General features: G+C 41.0%; 1 protein-coding gene across 5 annotated transcripts in view; it reads left to right on the plus strand.

Moving 5' to 3' along the window:
* Window positions 1-20298, plus strand: part of fgf12a (fibroblast growth factor 12a) — a 218238-nt gene that overhangs the window by 57184 nt on the left and 140756 nt on the right. For all 5 annotated transcript variants that reach the window (XM_067454394.1, XM_067454393.1, XM_067454391.1 and 2 more), the window contains one exon: window positions 2480-2590. In XM_067454394.1, the coding sequence (XP_067310495.1) occupies window positions 2480-2590 (111 nt within the window). The remainder of the gene's footprint in view (window positions 1-2479; window positions 2591-20298) is intronic.

The following is a 20298-nucleotide window of genomic DNA, read 5'->3' on the forward strand; positions in this document are numbered from 1 at the left end:
CCTATGCTCATCAAGTAGCCCAAACATGATCACGTATAGTTAATTGATCAATGGAGCATGCCATGTGTAGTGCGTGTACATTTGTTTAGCTGGCCACTATATGTGTAACTTTATGTTTGTGTATTGTAAAAGCACTCCAAACAACAATACACAAAGAGTGGGGAAATATGTTGAACTAAATAAGCGCGCTTCTTCATTCAAATGCGCTACTATTCCGTGTCTTTCTATGTAAACACTAACTTAACCTGCCGTGCAAAACCAGTCTGCTTACTGTCTACACAAACCATGCGTAAACACACAAACACACGTGCACAACTGCACTTCCCACATGTACACCTTCAAAGACAAAAATACGACGATATAATTCAAGTATAAATATGTAAATAACACAAGCCGCTAAGCATATTATATAGTTAGTGTATAACTTGTACCACATAGAGACGTCCTGCTCTAGTCGTTTTTTGCTGCTGCTCTTGTTCAACTGCAGCCTCTGGGTCTGATTCCGGATCATAGATGTATGGCTGTATCTGATTAAAAGCCATATTTTAATTTTGAATAAAGTTTTTTTTCCCGCTGTTAGGGATGACACAGCTTTACGACGCACTCGACTCAACACAATAGCAGCAGCGAGCACACGTCATTATTTAGCTCCGCTCACACGACACGCCCCCACCCGCTCTGCTTTTTTCGGAAAGACTCGGAACAGCGCATCTTTCTTATATAATTATAAAAAAAATAAAGACTTTTCGGAGATATGCAGGATGCAATGCTACTCTATAGGCACTCAAGATTGACATGAGACTGACTGAAACTGAGTGTTTCACCCCCCCTTTAACAACAAAGAGAGCCGCAGTTACACATGTGATGTTTGTTTTTTATTTCACTTCACCAAACCCATGCTACAAAAGAACCAAAGAATTGTGAACCTTTATTACTTGTGACATTAGAACAAAATATATGGATATGAGAATATATTTATACAACTAAATTAAACATCAATATTTTTTTATTAAATTAAACATTTTCAATTAATTTCATTAACATTTTTATTTTTAAACATGGACCTTTATTTTACTTAAAATTATTTTATTTCTGCTAATAAAGGGCTCATTTTGTAAATGTAAGCAATTCATTTAGACAAGTGAAAATGGGTGCTGGTCACATGCAGAGACATACCTGCTCGGCCAGAAAGTCATACATCTTCAGAAAACGGAGGACAGAGTCACAAAAAAAGTTAGTGCACACCACCATGCAAAATGGGATCTGGCACACATCCGTCCACACGGTTATGATGTAATTTTTGATGTGCACACCTTCACTCTCCTGGCGAGTATAAACAAGGCCGCTGCCATTTTAAGACACAGTTCCTGTATACTTATACATATTGGGTTTACACCAAGCTGTTTCATTTCTCTTAACAGTCTGTGTTCACATGGATTCTCCACATGATGGCCATTTTGACAGTTGTGTGTGTATTAAAGCACTAAAGTGCAATAAGACATGAAAGAGAACTGAATTCGCCATCGCATGGTGAGACACGTAGCTTTCCTTGCACACGTTTCAGGTATGTGTCTGTAAGAGCGAGCACCACATTGAGTTTTTTTTCACAGTGTTATTAACACTTTTTAACATCAGGTTCATCCCAATGACATCTGAGGCTAAGGCTAATAACTAATAATAGCAGAATTCTGCATGATCTCCATGAATAAAAATGTCACTGTGAAAAAAAAAAAAAAAAAGTCTTATATTTCTTTATTCTGTTTTTTCCCCTGGGTAAATTATGTCCTGGACATGATTTCAAGAGACAGATTCACACACATACATGTGTTTACCCCAAAACTTTTCCCCCAGGTAGAGTCACTTCCTATGGGGGCCCCTATATGCCAGTCTTTATTTATAGAGGTTTGGATTCTGTATGTGATTAAGTAATGTTCTTCCTGATGGATGCAGGCAGGCTCGTTTGTGTGATTGATGGCCCTTCCAGCCTGTCAGAGACACTGGGGCTGCAGTGGATAGATGAGGCCCATGATGAATAGCTGATCATGACCATCATGGACATTCACAACTCTTCTGAGCTCTGGTCTTGAAAGCTGTGGGACTTTGCTGCATGCCAGGTCATCCATGTGGCCCTTTTCACTCCTCACCTCTCAGGCCTGCCTCTAAACATTTATTGTACCTGCTTGTACAGATCACCCACCTGTTATGGCTACAGCTGGTCTTCTAAATGCCAGGTGTCCATAGTGAAACTGATTAATGAGGTCGCAGAAAGCAAATATGCAGAGCATTATCAACACAGCCATTCACAAACACATTCACTGCCATCTCTGGATAAGAAGTCGAGAGCTCATGTTAAATTTCTTTAAAACTTTTTTTTTCTTAACTAGCTGCTGTTGACATGATGAAAAAAATTGCAATGTGTTGGGGTGGAATCTGATGAAAATGTGGGTTGGGGGCGGGGCTGTGTGTTTATTTGTTCCAGAGCCGCAGCTGAAAGGCATTGTGACACGACTGTTCAGCCAGCAGGGTTTTTACCTGCAGATGCAGCCAGACGGATCCATCGATGGCATCAAGGATGAGAACAGCGACAACAGTGAGTGATGGGATTGTGGAATTGCACCAAATGTGCTGCACATACAGCATTTTTATTGTACCACACTACCTGCATATAGGGGAGACCTGTTATCACAATGCTATCACAGTACCTCTGTGAACATTACTCAGGGTTGGTTTGGTTATAAAATTCTGTTTTTTGTAACAACACAATCCTTAAAGGCAGGGTTCTCCAAACTCATTCCTGGAGGGCCACTGCCCTGCAGAGTAGCTCCAACCCCAAATAAACACACATTAACCAAGCCAATCAGTGTCTTGCTAGGCCCTAGTAAGACTGATTAGCTGGTTTATTTGCATTTTATCAGGGTTGGAAATAAACTCTACAGGACAGGATACTCACTTGTTCCACAAAGATGTCCATTCATGACATTTTCTCACTCTTGAAATATTCCACAGTCAAATGTTAGTTGTATTATAACAAAGTGGAAGCAATTGGGAACAACAGCAACTCATAAAAGCCATGTAAAATCACAGAACGGGGCCAGTGCATGCTGAGGCACACAGTGCGCAGAAGATGTTAACCCGATAGAACACCTTTAGGATAAATTAGAGCGGAGACTGTGATCCAAGCCTTCTCATCCAACATCAGTGCCTGACCTTATAAATGCGTTTTTAGTAGAATTGTCAAAAACTCCCATGAACACACTCCTAAATCTTGTGGAAAGCATTGCCCGTAGAGCTGTTATAGCTGCAAAGGGTGGGCCAACTCCATATTAGTCCCAAACTTTTGGCAATATTGTGTATATCTTTACATAGGGATTGGAACGACATGAAGGAATACATTATGACAGAATTTTAAATTAAACATTTTTGAGTGATCTATTTAAAAATTGAGCATTTCTACCGTAATTGTCAATTGTCAAACAGTTCATTGGGCACAATATATATAGGGTAAGTATTAAAAGGTGCCCTAGAATGAGTTAAAACAATATGTTAAATTGTTTTCTGATATCTACAGGTCCGTCTCAAAAAAACAGCATATGTGATAAAAGTTCATTATTTTCCATAATGTAATGATAAAAATTTAACTTTCATATATTTTAGATTCATTGCACACCAACTGAAATATTTCAGGTCTTTTATTGTTTTAATACTGATGATTTTGGCATACAGCTCATGAAAACCCAAAATTCCTATCTCAAAAAATTAGCATATCATGAAAAGGTTTTCTAAACGAGCTATTAACCTAATTATCTGAATCAACTAATTAACTCTAAACACCTGCAAAAGATTCCTGAGGCTTTTAAAAACTCCCAGCCTGGTTCATTACTCAAAACCGCAAACATGGGTAAGACTGCCGACCCGACCCTGTCCAGAAGGCCATCATTGACACCCTCAAGCGAGAGGGTAAGACACAAAAAGAAATTTCTGAACGAATAGGCTGTTCCCAGAGTGCTGTATCAAAGGCACCTTAGTGGGAAGTCTGTGGGAAGGAAAAAGTGTGGCAAAAAACGCTGCACAACGAGAAGAGGTGACCGGACCCTGAGGAAGATTGTGGAGAAGGACCGATTCTAGACCTTGGGGGACCTGCAGAAGCAGTGGACTGAGTCTGGAGTAGAAACATCCAGAGCCACCGTGCACAGGCATGTGCAGGAAATGGGCTACAGGTGCCGCATTCCCCAAGTAAAGCCACTTTGGGCTACAGAGAAGCAGCACTGGACTGTTGCTCAGTGGTCCAAAGTACTTTTTTCGGATGAAAGCAAATTTTGCATGTCATTCGGAAATCAAGATGCCAGAGTCTGGAGGAAGACTGGGGAAAAGGAAATGCCAAAATGCCTGAAGTCCAGTGTCAAGTACCCATAGTCAGTGATCTGGGGTGCCATGTCAGCTGCTGGTGTTGGTCCACAGTGTTTTATCAAGGGCAGGGTCAATGCAGCTAGCTATCAGGAGATTTTGGAGCACTTGATGCTTCCATCTGCTGAAAAGCTTTATGGAGATGAAGATTTCGTTTGTCAGCATGACCTGGCACCTGCTCACAGTGCCAAAACCACTGGTAAATGGTTTACTGACCATGGTATTACTGTTCTCAATTGGCATGCCAACTCTCCTGACCTGAACCCCATAGAGAATCTGTGGGATATTGTGAAGAGAAAGTTGAGAGACACAAGACCCAACACTCTGGAGGAGCTTAAGGCCACTATCGAAGCATCCTGGTCCTCCATAACACCTCAGGAGTGCCACAGGCTGATCGCCTCCATGCCACGCTGCATTGAAGCAGTCATTTCTACAAAAGGATTCCCGACCAAGTATTGAGTGCATAACTGAACATAATTATTTGAAGGTTGACTTTTTTTGTATTAAAAACACTTTTCTTTTATTGGTCGGATGAAATATGCTAATTTTTTGAGATTTTCATGAGCTGTATGCCAAAATCATCAGTATTAAAACAATAAAAGACCTGAAATATTTCAGTTTGTGTGCAATGAATCTAAAATATATGAAAGTTTAATTTGTATCATTACATTGTGAAAAATAATGAACTTTTATCACATATGCTAGTTTTTTTAGAAGGACCTGTACATAGAGGGTATGTGGCTTATTTAAGAGCAAAAATTGTCCAGATATAGTTTTACGGGTGCATTTACAACCTTATAAATTGTTCCTAGGATGTAATGCTCTGTTTGGCCTTATTTGGAAGAGTCATGAATATTAATGTTCAGCTCTGCTCTGATTGGCTTATTTCAACAGCTCACAGCTCACAGCAGTTCAGTTGTTCAGCGAAGCGGCTCATGAGTCCTGACCATCCTGACAGAACACAGACCGACAGAATGACACTTTAAGCATAACATCTCAAATGGAGATTGATAAAATGCAGCTTACTTGTTTATTGGTGTTTTCAGATCATCCGCACATGAGAAAGAGCTCGCGTTTGTACGGCTAGTGCCAGATTTCAGTCATTTAAATCCCCCAAACAGAGCTTTTCTGTGAAAAGAACACATCCAATGTTTTACCTAAACATGTCCAATCTGGCAACCATATGCACGTGAGCTCTCTCTCGCACGCGGATGATCTGAAAACACCAATAAACAAGTAAGCTGCATTTCAGGAATCTCTATTTGAGATGTTCTGCTAAGTGTCATTCAGTCTATATTTAAGACTATTGCATGTTTATACAACGTTAGTCACAATCTAGGCTATGCAGTGATTCTGTAGTACTCTTAATACAAGCATGCAAAAACATCATAGGCCTACTTCAGTTCTCAAAAATATAAATATATAACTTATATTTTTACAAATCTTTTTAACTTATATGATGAAATAGGTGACGTTTTCTAGAGGGATCAAGTGAACGATATGTAAGCAACTAATCTAAGGTTTTATTTTGTAATACAAAATAATATTTAACTTTGTCATTAGACGCACTATTTAGTTTTGTATGGTACTTACAAATTGTTACTGTACTAGCATCTTGCATCATCTAGACAATGCGGTCTCTCTAAGAAACTTTCAGTTTAATCAGAAATTGTTTAAACAGCTAGTCAATAAGTGGATAAATCACTACTTACTGCTTGCAGGAATACAGTTGCCCCTTTCTTCAGTTTAAGACGCTGAGTGAAGCTTGCTTGAAATGGGCCGAACAAACGAACGATTTGTTGTGGTATCCGATTATAATAAACCTCAACCATGACTTTTGACATATGAAAAGTCCTCACGTCCCCTGCACAGCCTAAACATGACAGGTGTCATAAGAGCTGCCGTTTTTGCTATCTTCGAGTGTCTTATTTACCTGCAGTCTCAATGATTCGGCTTTGTCAGTTCGTCACGGTTGGCCTTATGTTGAGAAGCACTTTTTTTCTGTGGTGTTTTTGATTCACAAGATTTACATAAGAAGTAGGAGGCAATGGTGTTTGAAACTCACAGTATGTGATGTCCATGTACTGAACTCTTATTATTTCATTATGGCAAGGTAATTCAAGTTCGGCAAATTCGGCACCTTTAAACAGTTTTAATTGGCATTTCAAGAAATCAATTAATCAATCAACTTTATTTATATAGCGCTTTTACAATGACGATTGTTTCAAAACAGCTTCACAGTGTTAAACAGGACAATATTGCAACAAAATTTGATTCGACTATACAGCTGAATCAAATGAAATGTTATCAGCTTATTTTATTTTATCATATAGCAACAATGTTGACAGATCAGTATTATAGTTTATACGATTAATTAAGACCTAATAAATTCATTTTATTTGGATATTTAGTTGAATAAATTCAATAATCAAAATTTGAGTGTCCCCAACTGAGTAAGCCAAGCCAAAGGTGACAGTGCCAACAAACCAAAACTCCATCAGTGTATGATGGAGAAAAATAAACCTTGGGAGAAACCAGGCTCAGTCAGGGTACCAGTTTTCCTCTGGCCTATTAACAAACAGTGTATGATTATTATTCTGGCAACCTTACAGGTCAGAAATCCTATTAGATCGGAATATTCAAAATTTCTGGGTATCACGCAGGTGTAAAATGTTTGCATTTTCTACAGTTTGTGCTGTTTCCTCCTGCGGAATAACTGACTGCCTAAATAATAATAATAATAATACTAATAATAATAATAATAATAATAATAATAATAATACATTTACTTTATATTATTATATTTATTTTATATATTTTATAGGCTCTCAAAGCGCTCTACAAGTTTACATAACAACAGAGAAAACACACTTTAAATACAAGAATAGAATAATATTCAAATAAAATGAATCCTAAAACAGAATGTTTTAAAAGGATCAAAAGGATCTAATTATTCATGCTAAAGTATTCACATTGTTTATTAATTAAAATTGGTTCTTATTAGAAACAGTCAAATCTACAGATAAATGGTATGGCAACAAAGTATAGAAAATGTTTTTAGTATTATAATAATATTTTATTTTGTATCAACTTTATTTTCACCATGGGTATTAAAATTCTACAACAATGCCCTTTCAGAACAGACAAACAGTCCTCTCTGAGGGGACAGCTTCGGAACAAATTAACTCTCCTGGGCCCTGCAGGTCACTCCAATCCCCTAACAGCATCTGTATCTAGAACAGTCTTTGGTACAAAGCAGAAAAGACTTATTGAAATCCCCTAAAAAGTGTTTTTGTTGCATTGGTTGGGAAAGATTTTGTCACAACAACAAAAAATCCTCACTATGGGTCTCATCTATTAATAAAGTAATTGTATTAAGTTATCACACAAAACCACAGATTCACAGCAGCATTCTTGTTTTTGTTGTAATATTGATTATTTCAGTTCATTTCAATTGAGCATGCCTGCCGTTGTAGTATACTTAAAAATTTAGATTTAATACACTCTGGCCTGTTAAGATGAATATAGAAAATGCATATCTAATCGGAATATAAAATAATGTTTAAAATTAAATAAAAATAAACAGCAACATGTCTGGGGGCATTCTTCCTGTCATGATCCCAGCCTGTGTTTCCCTGTCTTGTAAGGACTTCATGGCTTGTGCCATGTTCTTGTAGTTCTTTGTAGTTTTTCGTGATGATTTGTTGTTTTTCCCAGATGTTGCCTATTATATATATATATATATATATGTATGTATATATATATATATATATATATATATATATATATATATATATATATATATATATATATATATATATATATATATATATATATATATATACACACCAGTGCTTCAGTTATTTTTTTTTTTGTATTCTTGTTGTCATGCTCCAGCCTGTTTTGGATACCCTTGTTCTTGGATTTACTTTTGCTGATGCTGCATTTGGATTCTCATCTCTCCTCATCCCTGCTTACACGTGACAGAACAACTGACCCCTATGAATCCAGCAGCACAGTTAATGCTTCTCCATCAGGGAGACCGCCCCATCAAGGAATATGTACAGGACTTTATCTATTTGGCATAAAACTACCATGGATGAGCTATCCTAATGATATTTTTCCGAGGAACACTATATGAGCCACTCAGTTTGATCATGTCTTTGCATGATCCTAATTGGTCTCTGAAAAATTACATTGACATTGCATTACTGCTGAGTGGCTCTGTGTTTATTTTGGAAGCCGCAGAGAAGGAACCCAGCATTCCCCCGGACATCATGGCCACCAGTCATCCAGAGATGGCTCCAGTCACTGACCAGCATCCAGAGATGGCTCCAGCACATGACCAGTGTCCAGAGAGGGCACCAGCCACTGACCAGCGTCCAGAGATGGCTCCAACCACTGGCCAGCATCCAGAGAGGACTCCAGCCCGTGACCAGCATCCAGAAAGGGGTCCAGCCTGTGGCCAGCATCCAGAGAGGGCTCCAGCCCATGAAGAGATGGCTCCAGTCACTGACCAGCATCCAGAGATGGCTCCAGCACAGGACCAGTGTCCAGAGAGGGCACCAGCCACTGACCAGCGTCCAGAGATGGCTCCAGCCACTGACTAGTGTGCAGAGATGGCTTCAACCACTGGCCAGCATCCAGAGTGGACTCCAGCCCATGACCAGCATCCAGAGAGGGCTCCAGCCTGTGGCCAGCATCCAGAAAGGGCTCCAGCCCATGAACAGCGTCTAGATAGGGATCCAGCCACTGACCAGCATTAAGGGATCGCTCCAGCCACTGACCAGCGTCCAAAGTTGGCTCCAGCCACTGACCAGTGTCCAGAGAGGGCTCCAGCCACTGGCCTGCATCCAGAGATGTCTCCAGCCCCTGACCAGCGTCCAGAGTGGGCTCCAGCCCCTGACCAGTGTCCAGAGATGGCTCCAGCCACTGACCAGCATCCAGATAGGTCTCCAGCCACTGACCAGCATCCAGAGATGGCTCCAGCCCATGACCAGAGTCCAGAGAGGGCTCCAGCCACTGACATGCATCCAAAAAGAGTGGTCCAGCCACTGACCAGCATCCAGAGAGGGCTGCAGCCACTGACAAGCATCCAGAGATGGCTCCAGCCCATGATCAGAGTCCAGAGAGGGCTCCAGCCACTGACCAGCATCCAGAGATGGCTCCAGTACAGGACCAGTGTCCAGAGAGGATTCCAGCCCCTGGCCAGCATCCGGAGAGGGCTCCAGCCCCTGACCAGGGTCCAGAGTAGCTCCAGTCCTTGACCAGTGTCCAGAGATGGCTCCAGCCACTGGCCAGCATCCAAAGAGGGCTCCAGCAACTGACCAGCATCCAGAGATGGCTCCAGTCTGTGACCAGTGTCCAGAGAGGGCTCCAGCCACTGACCAGCATCCAGAGAGGGCTCCAGCCACTGACCAGCATCCAGAGATGTGTCCAGCCATGACCAGCATCCAGAGAGGACTCCAGTTACTGACCAGCATCAACAGATGTCTCTAGTCACTAACCAGCGTCCAGAGATGGCTCCAGTCCGTGTCCAGAGTCCAGAGAAGGCTCCAACCCCTGACCAGCATCCAGAGAGGGCTATAGCCACTGACCAGTGTCCAGAAATGGCTCTAGCCACTGACCAGCATCCAGAGATGGCTCCAGCCGCTGACCAGCATCCAGAGATAGCTTCACCAACCCCTGACCAGCATCCAGAGAGGGCTCTAGCCACTGACCAGTGTCCAGAAATGGCTCTAGCCACTGACCAGCATACAGAGATGGCTCCAGCCGCTGACCAGCATCCAGAGATTGCTCCAGCCCATGACCAGCGTCCAGAGATGGCTCCAGCCAGTGACCAGCATCCAGAGAGGGCTTCAGCCCCTGGCCAGCATTTAGAGATGGCTACAGCCTGTGACCAGAGTCCAGAGAGGACTCCGTCTCCTTCCTTCCCAAGTCCAGAGATGGTTCCATCTCCTTCCTTCCTGAGTCAAGAGAGGGCTCCATCTTCTTCCTTCCCAAGTCCAGAGAGGGCTTCGTCTCCTGTCCCTCCTGTCCTCACTCCAGAGTCGGCTTTTGGGGAGATTTTGGGAGGGACTACCTATCCATGAAGACTGGATATGAAGGGTCTGAGCCTCCAAGGCTCCCTGAACTGTGGCATCTTACTTGAATAACTTACTTTAATAAAATAAAACAGTTATGATTAACACTGTCCATGTTTTTAAGGTCACCAGGTTTTTTTATTTGTTTGTTTTTTTCTTTTATTTGTGTGGTTATACATTTTAAAGTAGAATTTAATGCTAAATTGAAAAAAAAAATATGTGAACGCATGATTATTTATCATTATATCATGAAATATTCATGCACAGACTTCACGCACAATTGGTGGATAAGAGGACCTTACTGTTATTTCACATCTATTGATATCCACCATCTAACCTTTCAAAATGCTACAGGGAAAGAATTGAAGAATTGAAGGGAGCTAATGGAATAGCCTCAGGATGTTCTTCTTAACTGAGATGTCCTTTCCACCTCTAAACCTTGTTCCCCAGACAGAGATCAGTAAACTGTAGTTACTAATTCATCAAGCAAAATCAAAAATTTTCCCTCTCCATTTGTAATAACGGACAGGCTGGATAAAGGAAGGCAAGCAGAGGATAGTGGCTCAAAGTGCAAATGAATGAATGATGATAACCTCAGTCAGGATTAAATTTTTCCCTCGTTTTGCTCTGCAAATGAAAAAAAAAATGAAATATATTTTTTACTCATATTTTTTAACTATGAATTTCGTTATTTGTGAGAAAACGCTTTCAGGCAAAAATTGAATTTTCCGGGTTTCCATGTTTTCACTGTCCGGGGCTAGGGGGCTAAAACAAACGAGCATATGTAGGCCTAATCATATTTATATAAAAAATAGCTTGATCATCAACATTAACCCCTTTCCTGTCACCCCTTGATTTGGCAAATGTAGCATTTAGACATACTCATAGTAAAAAGACAGCTGCTCATACATTATTCTGAATATAGACATAACTAATATATATTTAGAGTTTACAGCTGAATACTCAGAATTACACAGACAGTTATTAAAGGGTTACTTCAGCGATTAGCATATGGCTTTCTATCAGTAGAAACCCTGGAGTATATTCGAATGATTGTTCTCCCCCCTCTCATATCCCCCTGAGATGAGAGATTTATGCATTTTATTTCTGGAAAAATTACTCCGAAGACGCAAATATCATCGATTTGTGTCATCAGTAAAAATTTTGGCCAGACGCTAAAGACTACAGACAGCAGAGTGAGCTATTTCTGCATGTTTTCAACTCGCACATGGGGGATGGGAGATCAGACTCACAGCTCAGCTCGGCTCAGGCATTGATGGAAACGGTGCATTTATCTTCTCAAGGCAATTCCTATGAAAGTTAATCTTCGAAAGGCATGAACTTAAAACGCACCAGACGGAACACACGCTGCCGCGAATGTGGACGCGTTTACCTCAGCTCTCATCACGAGAGCTCATTCAGCTCATCACGATGCATGTAATCTGACTTGTGCTAACACTTCCTCAGCGGATAAATCACAATATATTGAACAGACACGTTCAGTTTTTAATTGTAGTGTCTGTTCTCTAACTGAACTGATTTTATGAAGATGAACGCGGTGGTAGGAAAGTGATTCAGTAGCGGTGGCTTTGGGAGAGGCCTCACAGGGCAGCAAAGCATTCTGGGAATTGTATTCTTTCATCCCCATGAGACAAAAATATTTTTTTTGTCTTTTCTCAGTCTAGAAAGCATCAAATTCAAAAATAATTTCACATTTCTACTATATTAATGACCCAGTTTAAATACAGATTCATCTTCCCAGCGCTGAAGTACCCCTTTATATAGAGATATATAGGCTAAAACATAAAAATAAAAAATGTAAATATTTTAAATATTTTTCTTCATGTATAAAAATATTATGTGAATGTAGTATACCGACTTATAACTACAACTAAATTTAAGGCAGAAGTGTGGTCATGCTTTATTTAAAATCTAAAGCTATATCCAAAACTATAAATTTTTTGAAACAATTTCTAAGACCATGTCTGGATTGTTTTTTTTAGATGCTTTTATCAAATAAGTTTGTTGGCCTGAAGACACGTTTGCAGTCTTTTGTCTAATGACTGGCGAGGAGAACAGCTCAATTAATGCTTCAGTGTGCTCACTCGATGATCGTTTCACACTTTTGAATGTATGAGACGTAATCCTCATTATTATTTTTGTAGCTGCACCGGTCTAATAAAAACAATGGCCACGCTTCATACAGATGTCTTCTCTGTTTATTTTCTCTCTCTCTCTCTCTTCAGTAGACACCGTGAAAACTACAAGAAATAAAAACACATTCAACTTATGCATTTCTCTCGTCCAGTGTCTTCTGATATTCAATGAATGTCACAACAGATATAAGACTATTAAACATCATTAACACATCGCACATAAAACAATACAACATCATTGTCATTATGAAGTATATCAAGTTAAATTACCGTGTGCGCCTCTCAGACCATGCAGACAAAAACAACTCTCTTCAGGCCATATGTAATTTTCTCCGTGTTAATGCTCGACCTTTCCAAATGACGCAGACCCGCTATCAACTCAATCCGGGTCATGTGACACATTACGTCTTATAAATCCCACCTAAAGAACCCACAACTTCAAACATTTCAAAAGGGCATACATCATAAATATATGTGTTGTTGTTTTAATTAAATGAATAAACTCAAAGTGAAATGAATTTATAACAAAAAACATAAAATACCCATCTCAAGAAAAAACATGTCCATTGACAGTTACACTTTTTGTTATGAATCTTTTGTTTTTTTTAACCTCATACGATTCAAAGATCGTATACAGCCTCAGATTACTATTGTTCAACATTCACTGCTCGTTAAACATCACACTATTAGGTTGCAGTGACAATAATTTCTTAATTTATGTCAGGAGTGCATTATAATCGATCCGTTATGAACGATATTTTGAATAGATTGTCAAACGCACGTTCATTCTCTCTCGTCTGCACTGGCTCATTTGTGTTCACAGAGATCGCAAAGAACTGCTTTTAGTTTAGCTCTTAGTTCAAAAGTGCTCATATTTGGACATGTTTGCTCATATTTCACGTTTGCTCATATTTGAAGCAAACATGTGAAATATTGACATATCACATGTTTGCAAAATATTTTGTCATACAGAATACCATTTCTATTCTTTTCTAAAATAATTATTCGATATAAAAGGGTTAAAACATGCGCAGACCTCTCTCTGGATCTCTTATTAATGATATGCATCAGATATGACTCATCAGGCGTTCATTTGCCCTCTGAGGTGTCATTCATCTGACTGCTGAACACCGCCCTTCCCCTGACGCTGATATATGATAAATATAACATATTTTAACATCACCATCTGAATGAAAATCCCATTATATCGCGACAGGAAACTAATAAAAACACTTGATGGTGGTCTAAAGTGAGATAACGAATGAAGGTGTAATTTTAATGTTTTAAATTGTTATGTAGCTTGATGCTAACCGAAGCTCTAATGCACCTGTTGCAACGAGAGCTCTGTCTATTTATGTTACAATAATTCACATGTGCTTTCAGTTTTGTTTTGTTTTCTTTTAGAAAGACTCTAGATAATTGTAGCTTACTGAATGAAATACTGTGCTGATAATGGACCATTTAGCCAGGCATACATGTTATAATGGATTTGAATAACAGCTGTTACAAAAACAAAAGATTCATAACAAAACAATAATGAGGATTACACCTCAGTGTCACGTAACACTAAAGAAACTAAAGTGAGAACTCAATTGCAGAGAAATGTGAATTTATTAAACATAAATTAAACAACACAAAACAAAACCCACGAGGGGGCAAAACAACTAGTTCCAAAAACATAAACTCAAACCACACCAACACAGGGAAACAGGATACGTAGACATAACAAGGATTCCACAAAGACTGACAAACACAAGGAGCTTATAAAGGGTAGAAATTAAGAGGGAACAGGTGGGAGAAATGAAACACTAATCAGATAACAAGGGGGAGGGATCAGACAATGACGGAAGCACAAAGGCCATACTGACAAAACCCACATGTGCACACAAGACAGGACAGGCATGTGACACTCAGACATTAAAAAGTGTGAAACGATCACTGAGTAAGCACATTGTAGCATTAATTGAGCTGTTCTCCTTGCCAGACATTAGACAAAAGACTGCAAACGTGTCTTCAGGCCAACAAACTTTTTTGATAAAAGACATCTAAAAAAAACAATCCAGGCATGGTCTTAGAAAATGTATCATAATATTCATAGTTTTGGACATAGCCTCAGATTTTAAATAAAGCATGAACACTTGTGCCTTCAATTTAGTTGTAGTTATAAGTCATTATACCAGTTGTTTTTAAACCCAGAGACTTAAAAAAATGGGTCGCCAGGAAGTAAGGAAAATGGAGTTACATAAAAAATAAAAATAAAATATTTTTTCATAAAATCAATCTATAGGCCTTGTATAAAAGGAATAAATACATGAAATATATTTGACTTAAATAATTAACAGATTAACACTATAAGAAAAAAGAAAGAAAGAAAGAAAGAAAGAAAGAAAGAAAGAAAGAAAGAAAGAAAGAAAGAAAGAAAGAAAGAAAGAAAGAAAGAAAGAAAGAAATGTGAGAGTAGCCTAGCTGCTGAGTTTGGTTCATTATTGTGAGGCGCAGCATTACCTTCTCCCCCTCCCGCTTGCAACATGTTTTGTCCCGCTCCCGTCCGCATAAAAGTATTTAAAAAAAATTATCCTGTACGTCCATGACATTATTTCAAGTAATTTGATGTAAAAGCAAGCATGTACATGCATGGTTTGGCGTGGCAGAATACGCGCAAAGTGCGCTCCTGTCATAAATCCAAAAAATTATCATCTCAGTTCATCGCGATCTCACAAAGCTCTGTTATCAATAAAATAATACTGCACAAAGAATCTTCCATAATTTCTACACTTTCTTTGTTATAATCAGAGGATTTTCCAGCATACATAACTATTTAGATCGGTGAGGGGATTCTATCTTAAATGCTTCTGTTTGGCCATTGCATTCTAGAAATAAACACATATTGGTTACATTGCACAACCCAGCAAAAAAACATGTTATAAACAGAAACTCTTCCTATATTGTGCAGTATATGAATAACAATGTATTTGTTTCTAGATGTTCTATTTTTAGATATTTCTATTTTACGGGAGTCCCGCAAATAGTTTTTTTCTCCTGCAATCCGCGCACACACGAGTAAAGTTAGCTACCGTAGCGCCCGCAGCCGCACTCAAATCTAGACTCGCACTCGATGCGCTTGGTCCCGTGAGTACTGCGGCAGTGCAGGTCTCTATTCCCATTTTTGCGCATGTGTAGCGGATTATTTTTTCCCCCATCAAGAGTCATATTGGGATGCGAGTGAAATCGGTACAAAGCCAATAATAAAAAATGGTTTAGCATCCAAATACATTGCGAATATGGAAACATTTGAACTCGAATGAGGGAGTTAGGCCACGTGAGCCTAACCCTGGTTACTTTCAGTTCCTCAATAAATTATTTTGTTTTGGCTTTATAGTTATAGCCTTCTAATATTGTTTAATTCTTGATCTGTCCTGAATACCGTTAAATTTGAAGGATTTGTTGTGGAGTGACAGGAACTAAAATAACCTCTAGCTATGTTAGTAGTGTTTAAAATGTTTGTAGTGTTATAGCTACTGGTATTATTTCTGAATGCAATCAAATGCGACTTATACGTGACTTACCTGTTTTTCTCTCCCTCTCAAAAGTCTTGTTGGTTAAAGGCTAACCAGTTAATTAGCGTCCCATATAGGCTTAGCTATCAAATTATTAAAGAATCAACTTTGCGTTGCGAACGCGCCAAGGATCAAAAGCGGTTGTGTGGAAAAGTGCTGAGAGTGTGCCATCTACTGGTTTAATGGAGAATACAGTCAAATGGCCCTTGCTTGGCATTGCTTATTTCAATGCAAATGGTTAAAGGCCTATATATGGGTTGCGACAACAACAACAACAACAACAAAAAGAGGGTTGCTCTTAAAAAAGTTTGAAAACCACTGCGTTATACTACATTCACATAATATTTTTAGACATGAAGAAAAATATTTAAAATGTTTAATTTTTTTAATTGTTATGTTTCAGCCTATATATCTCTAGAGTAATTCAGAGTATTTAGCTGTAAAATAAACTGCCATTATTCAAAGCCATTATAAAATGCATGACTGCCTAAATGGCCTAAATTAACAGTGCAGTATTTCATTTAGTACTCCACATTATCTTGTCTTTCTAAAAATACAAAATAAACTAAAAGCACATTATGTGAATTATTGTTACACAATAGACACAATGCCTGGTCCAACAGGTGCATTAGATCTTCATTTAGCATCAAGATACATAACACAAATTAAAATAGAGAAGCGGCACTAGATCTGGCAGGTGAAGACTGAGATAGGACTGGGCCCATTTCAAAAACCCTCTGTCAGATCAGTTTACGAACCCCATGACATGAGCTGCCACTGTATTTTGGCAACACTGAGACCTGTGCCACAGGGAACGCAAGCCTGGAAGCCCTCCTCGAAGAGCGCCTGAATAGGAAACGAGATGCTGTGTCACCCGGTCATACTCCCTGAATGCCCATCAGCGCTTACTTCAGGCTTTTTCAGAGGCTAGTTCCTGTTTGGGTTCACGGGCCCTTTATAGTTTCCGGGTCGATGACATCACCTGCCTATGACGTTCCGTCATCTCATTGGTTGATTACATACGTGCTTCAGATCGCAATCACGCAGAAGCGTTCCCACAACGGTTCCTATTCAGGGAACTAAGGTTACATACGTAACCAAGACGTTTTCTGACATGTATCATAGTAATGCTGCTGAGCATTCTTCTCTTTTTAATTCTTCTTGTTCTGATATTTTGGACTCTATAGCAGCGTGGAACCAACCGGGACAGGGTGCCATCTGACGTGAGCGGGGGTGCCGTGTAAAAGGTGCCAGTAGGCACTTGCACCGTGGTTCATCTCACATCTGATGATGACGCATCTTTAATATGGGTTGTAACTTGAAAAACATGCATTTATGTATGTTTCTGTCGATACATGTGCTGGCTCTTCAGTGATGATAAAAGAAAAAAGTGCAAAACGGTCTCTCTTTGTAAACTTTGTTCAATGCATGCGAGTGCTGCCGTATGACCAGTCATTTCGTCATCATCACCCAGGTATATTCGCTAGCTGTGTGAAGATCTGTCTCTGCACTCATCCGAGAGCGCGTAGACGTCTCACAGCGCACAAATATTGAGTTCTCTTTCAAGTCTTGCGCTTGAACGGAAAAATTCACACAAAAATTATGTCAACATGTCCATCTTGTTGAGTAAACAAGCAGACATAGTCTGAATATGCCTTAAGTGAACTTTATACAGTCGAGAAAGATGACGCATATCCCTATATTAGGTCTTAAAGGGGCAGCAACCTTTACTCTTTTTAATGTCAAAGAAAAGATAAGGACATCACTCACTGCTTTTAATTGAATAGCTTGTGTAAGTTTAATAAGGATTAATATTTAATTGAAACAGTTAAATATGCAGTTATTTTACATTTGATTATTTATTCAATTTTTATATCTAAAAACGTCCCCGGTTACGACTGTAACCTTAGTTCCCTGAGAACAGGGAACGAGACGCTGCGTCAGCTGCCGCTATGGGGAACGCCTCCAGCGTGACCGGTGTCTGAGCTACTATCAAATCACAGCAATCCTATTGACCGGCGACAGCCTATGATGTCATCAAGGTGCGACCAGGAAGTATAAGGACGCCTTGCAAACATGACACCAGCTTCTTCGTCTGAAGGGACTGTTCGCAGGCAGGCCCCGAGGCATGGCAAAAGTGACGCAGCATCTCGTTCCCTGTTCTCAGGGAACTAAGGTTACAGTCGTAACCGGGGACGTTCCCTTTCGAAAGGGAACACGAGCTGCGTCAGCTGACGCTATGGGGAACGATATACCCATGCCGCCATGCCGAGGGGAGTGCATGCCTACTGGCAGTGACAACTGTCAGGACAAGCAAATTCAACTGAAATGCCTGAACCACTCCCCCTCTGGTCACATTAGGCTGTCAGTGACAGCATTCCCTACGGTCATAGCCCGAGCCGTGGCCTTGGGGCACTTTCATGTACCCTACCCCGGCCGCTCAAAGGCCTGGAACCAACCTGTTCGACAGAAGGGGTTCCTTTAAGGGAATGTGGCTAGGGGACCCGAGGGCGCCCCAGCCAGTCACTATTCGGGAAGAACTTCACCGAATGCCACCAGGGAGGCTTGACCTGGCGTCACTATGCGGGACGCTTCCGTCTGCCAGCCCAGTCTGTTAACACACAGAGCCTCTGGAAACTCGCCTCTGGAGAGGCATCCAGCTGAGGGACTGCAAACTGGCAGTGTCCGCCTCAGGCCGGACCTCAGAGATGGGCTATCCTGGAAAACAGGATATCGTTGGGGATATTCCTCCCAGGCGCACATTGGCCCGATGTCGCGACTCACCCGCAAGGAGGCCTGCTGAGGCCTCCTGCTCAGAGTCCACTGCCAGGACTGCCCAAGGTGGCTGCTCACAGCCAGCTGGTAGCCCATGCCCCTCACGGGGCTGGCTTCATCCCAGAGGCTCACGGGGTCCTCCATGCGATGACGCAGTCCCATCCGGCAGTGCCTACAGACATAGCCTAAACACATTGCCAAAAGCAGTGTACTCAGCAGAAAGTACCTAGACCCTCAAAGCGAGGGGAGTACAACTTACGTCACCTGCGTCGGGGCGGCCACTCTTCCTTCATGCAGTGGCCTATCCGTTCATGCCAGGGCGTCAGCCATGGCAATGCTTCGGCTTCCAGGCGAGCATCCGACCGAACCATCACGAAGCATGCAGGTTGCGAGTGCAGCTCAACCCGAGCCCTAAAAGGTGGAGCAGAAGACACAGAGCAGAGGGCAAAAAATATTCACAAATATGCTACCCACCAGCCCAACATCCTCCAGGATGGGGCCAGAAGGTGGCAGCCACAACAAGCTCTGGAAAGTGGGGTTTTCGCAAAACTAGCCCACCCGCGTACAAGCGTGGGACGCCAAACCCTGCCCCACGGCCACTGACTAAGTCGCTGTTCATTCTGCTTAACACCAACCTGCATTACTAAAAAACCCAAAACGCAGAGAAGTGGGCGGGCCTTGGCCGGACGACTCTAATGTAAGAGGAAGCTGACTAGGGATGCGAAAGAAAATGCCCTGCAATATTCAAACAGAGGGCCTCGGGCGATAATTGCTTTCCTTTTTTGGAAAGAAATGCCCCCCATCCCAAAAAAGCCTAGGCCAACAGATGCGGCGGCCCGGAGAGGGCCAGCCTACATAAGAGTATTATACGCGGTTCGGGGGAGCGAAAAAACCTCAATAATACTCCGTCCAAGCCCTGCAAGGCTAGACATAAATCTGTAGTTTGTGCGTCAGCCTAAACTCACCCTCCCGTCTATGAAATTCCACGAGGGGCAACGTTGACCGCTTTACCCTGGGGTGGCTAAGAGCTTCCTGTTTGACTAGGAGAGCACACTCACCTAAAACAACAGCACATTCCCACAAGAATGAGCGGTTGCCTCAATACTGCTTCATCACACAGAGAGAAGGCAAAAACTGTTCGCACAGCTGTACATACAACGGCAGCTATTCTCTCCTAGCAAAGCTAGCTCTAAACATACCACATAATGGCATCTAAAAAATCGTTCTAGCCACCGGACAGGGGAACTACAGGGCCCTATGGTGTCCTCCATCGATACCTTGATCCCCAAACCCTCGGCGGGGAGCATGGAGTCTCACATAAAT

Source organism: Pseudorasbora parva, chromosome 9 (assembly GCF_024679245.1).
Source record: "Pseudorasbora parva isolate DD20220531a chromosome 9, ASM2467924v1, whole genome shotgun sequence".
NCBI lineage: Eukaryota > Metazoa > Chordata > Actinopteri > Cypriniformes > Gobionidae > Pseudorasbora > Pseudorasbora parva.